The sequence below is a fragment of the Phytophthora parasitica genome (assembly GCF_000247585.1).
Source record: "Phytophthora parasitica INRA-310 unplaced genomic scaffold supercont2.1, whole genome shotgun sequence".
Classification (NCBI taxonomy): domain Eukaryota; phylum Oomycota; class Peronosporomycetes; order Peronosporales; family Peronosporaceae; genus Phytophthora; species Phytophthora nicotianae.
In genome coordinates, this window is record NW_008634126.1 from 2,789,996 (window position 1) to 2,791,721 (window position 1,726).

At 42.2% G+C, this 1,726-nt stretch overlaps 1 protein-coding gene across 1 annotated transcript; it reads right to left on the bottom strand.

Moving 5' to 3' along the window:
• Positions 1-714: 714 nt before the first annotated feature.
• PPTG_00726 (hypothetical protein) lies at positions 715-1,519 on the bottom strand (the record flags this gene model as incomplete). The annotated part of the gene is made up of 2 exons (XM_008892183.1): positions 715-881; positions 1,009-1,519. 2 exons carry the CDS (start codon positions 1,517-1,519, stop codon positions 715-717), a joined length of 678 nt encoding a protein of 225 aa, XP_008890431.1.
• Between the last annotated feature and the right edge of the window lie 207 nt (positions 1,520-1,726).

Consider the following 1,726-nt stretch of genomic DNA (forward strand, 5'->3'; position numbering starts at 1 on the left):
TAGCTTTTGCCCGTACTTTTAAGAAGTAAATGCATTATGATTTCTTTTTAAATCCCTTACAATATCTTCTTAACGTCAACATGTTCTTTAACGATCTATGCAAATCTAATTGACGAAATACAAGTGGTCCCCTGACAATAAAAACACACTTTAAAAAAGAAGCGGTTGTGATATTGTTCGAGACCACATTCGATGCGGAATCTATCAACGTATTTCATTGATCCATAAGTGTAGTGTGATGTAAAACCTACAAGAAGATTTGGCATGTTGAAGTTTCTCACATCCATTCTTTTTTGTGTTCCCCCTATACGAAAACGCTTCATCGTCCTAAAAAAAGAGGGCTATGCCATTCCACATATCAGTAGAAAAGTACCTGTCTACGTGGTTTTGGTTTAAAATGCAGTACAACTAATGTAGTATGTCAGTCGCCACTTTATAGTACAACTTTTTAAGTGTTCCCCTGAAGTTAATTAAAAAGGTACATCAACGCCAACCTGTTCTACGTATCGCCCGGTACGCGATAAAAAGTATGTACAATTGTTTGTTTAGATTAATAAAGACACTAGTGTAAAAGAACATTTTTATTTTTTAAAAGAAGTGACAGTAGCACAACTTGTACATATCACCCGTAATGAAATTTCTAGTCAAACGACAATGCATCCTGAACCCGACGCGGTCTGCCGACGGGGGCTTCGTTGCCATTCGTTTCTAGGACTAGCTCAAATCGTCTTCCGCGTCGCCCTCGACTGCTTCCACGTCCTCGACCACTACTTCGCCCTCGTACCCGTCTGTTAGCGTCGCTTCTCCGATCAGTTTGGTCATTTCCTGCTGAGCCGTTGTGTTCTCGACCTTCACCTGTATCCCGCTTGCGGTTAAGTCGCCTACTTATAAAAACTCATTGCGAACCTTTCCACCCAGGAATCGTTACGTTTCGTGATCTCAAAGCTGCCAGCACATGAACGCAACACGCGTACTTGAAATATGCACTGCAGTTACAACTTCTCTTACCGGTGTCGACAACCCAGCCATTACAGGGCTGACGGAAATGCTCCATACGGCGCTCGTTGACATCTCCTTTTTGCTTTGCGTCTGCAGCATCGGTAGCACTGTAGATACTTTTTACCACAACTTTATCATCGGACGCTGTGCTATCTGCGAGCAAGAGGTTAAGATTGCAATTTGGGTTGGAAACCAACAGCAAGGATGCGTTGAATAATTTCTTGACCCTCGACACCATTTCCGAACTAGGCATTGTAGCAGTAGTAAAATCACGACCTGTCACTGATTGATGTCGACAAAGCTTCAGCAATTTTTGAGTTATATCATCCATTTTCAGGCGAACATGTAAGCTGTAGTCCCGTTTAATCATTTTGTTGAAAGTCTCTGCTGGGTTGTTCGTCTTGGCAAACCCACACGGGGAACGAAAATACTGCCACTTATTGAACTTGGAACTTAACCACTGCTTTTCAAAGTAAGATATGAAATCCGCCAGATCAGAACGTGCATTCCATTTCACCATGGCAGACTCTTTGTTGACTCATATTCGTCCGCATTCCGAGAGTAGTGAAGGTCATATATATCTCGAAAAATTATTTGTATGAATTGTTCAGAAATTCCACTCAGACGCTTCTTTACATTGGAAACCACGTGGAAAAAGCACATGAGGTAGTCACTGTCGGTCGACATACCAATGCTCTCTTCGAAGCCGTTCAATTGAGCCTCCTCA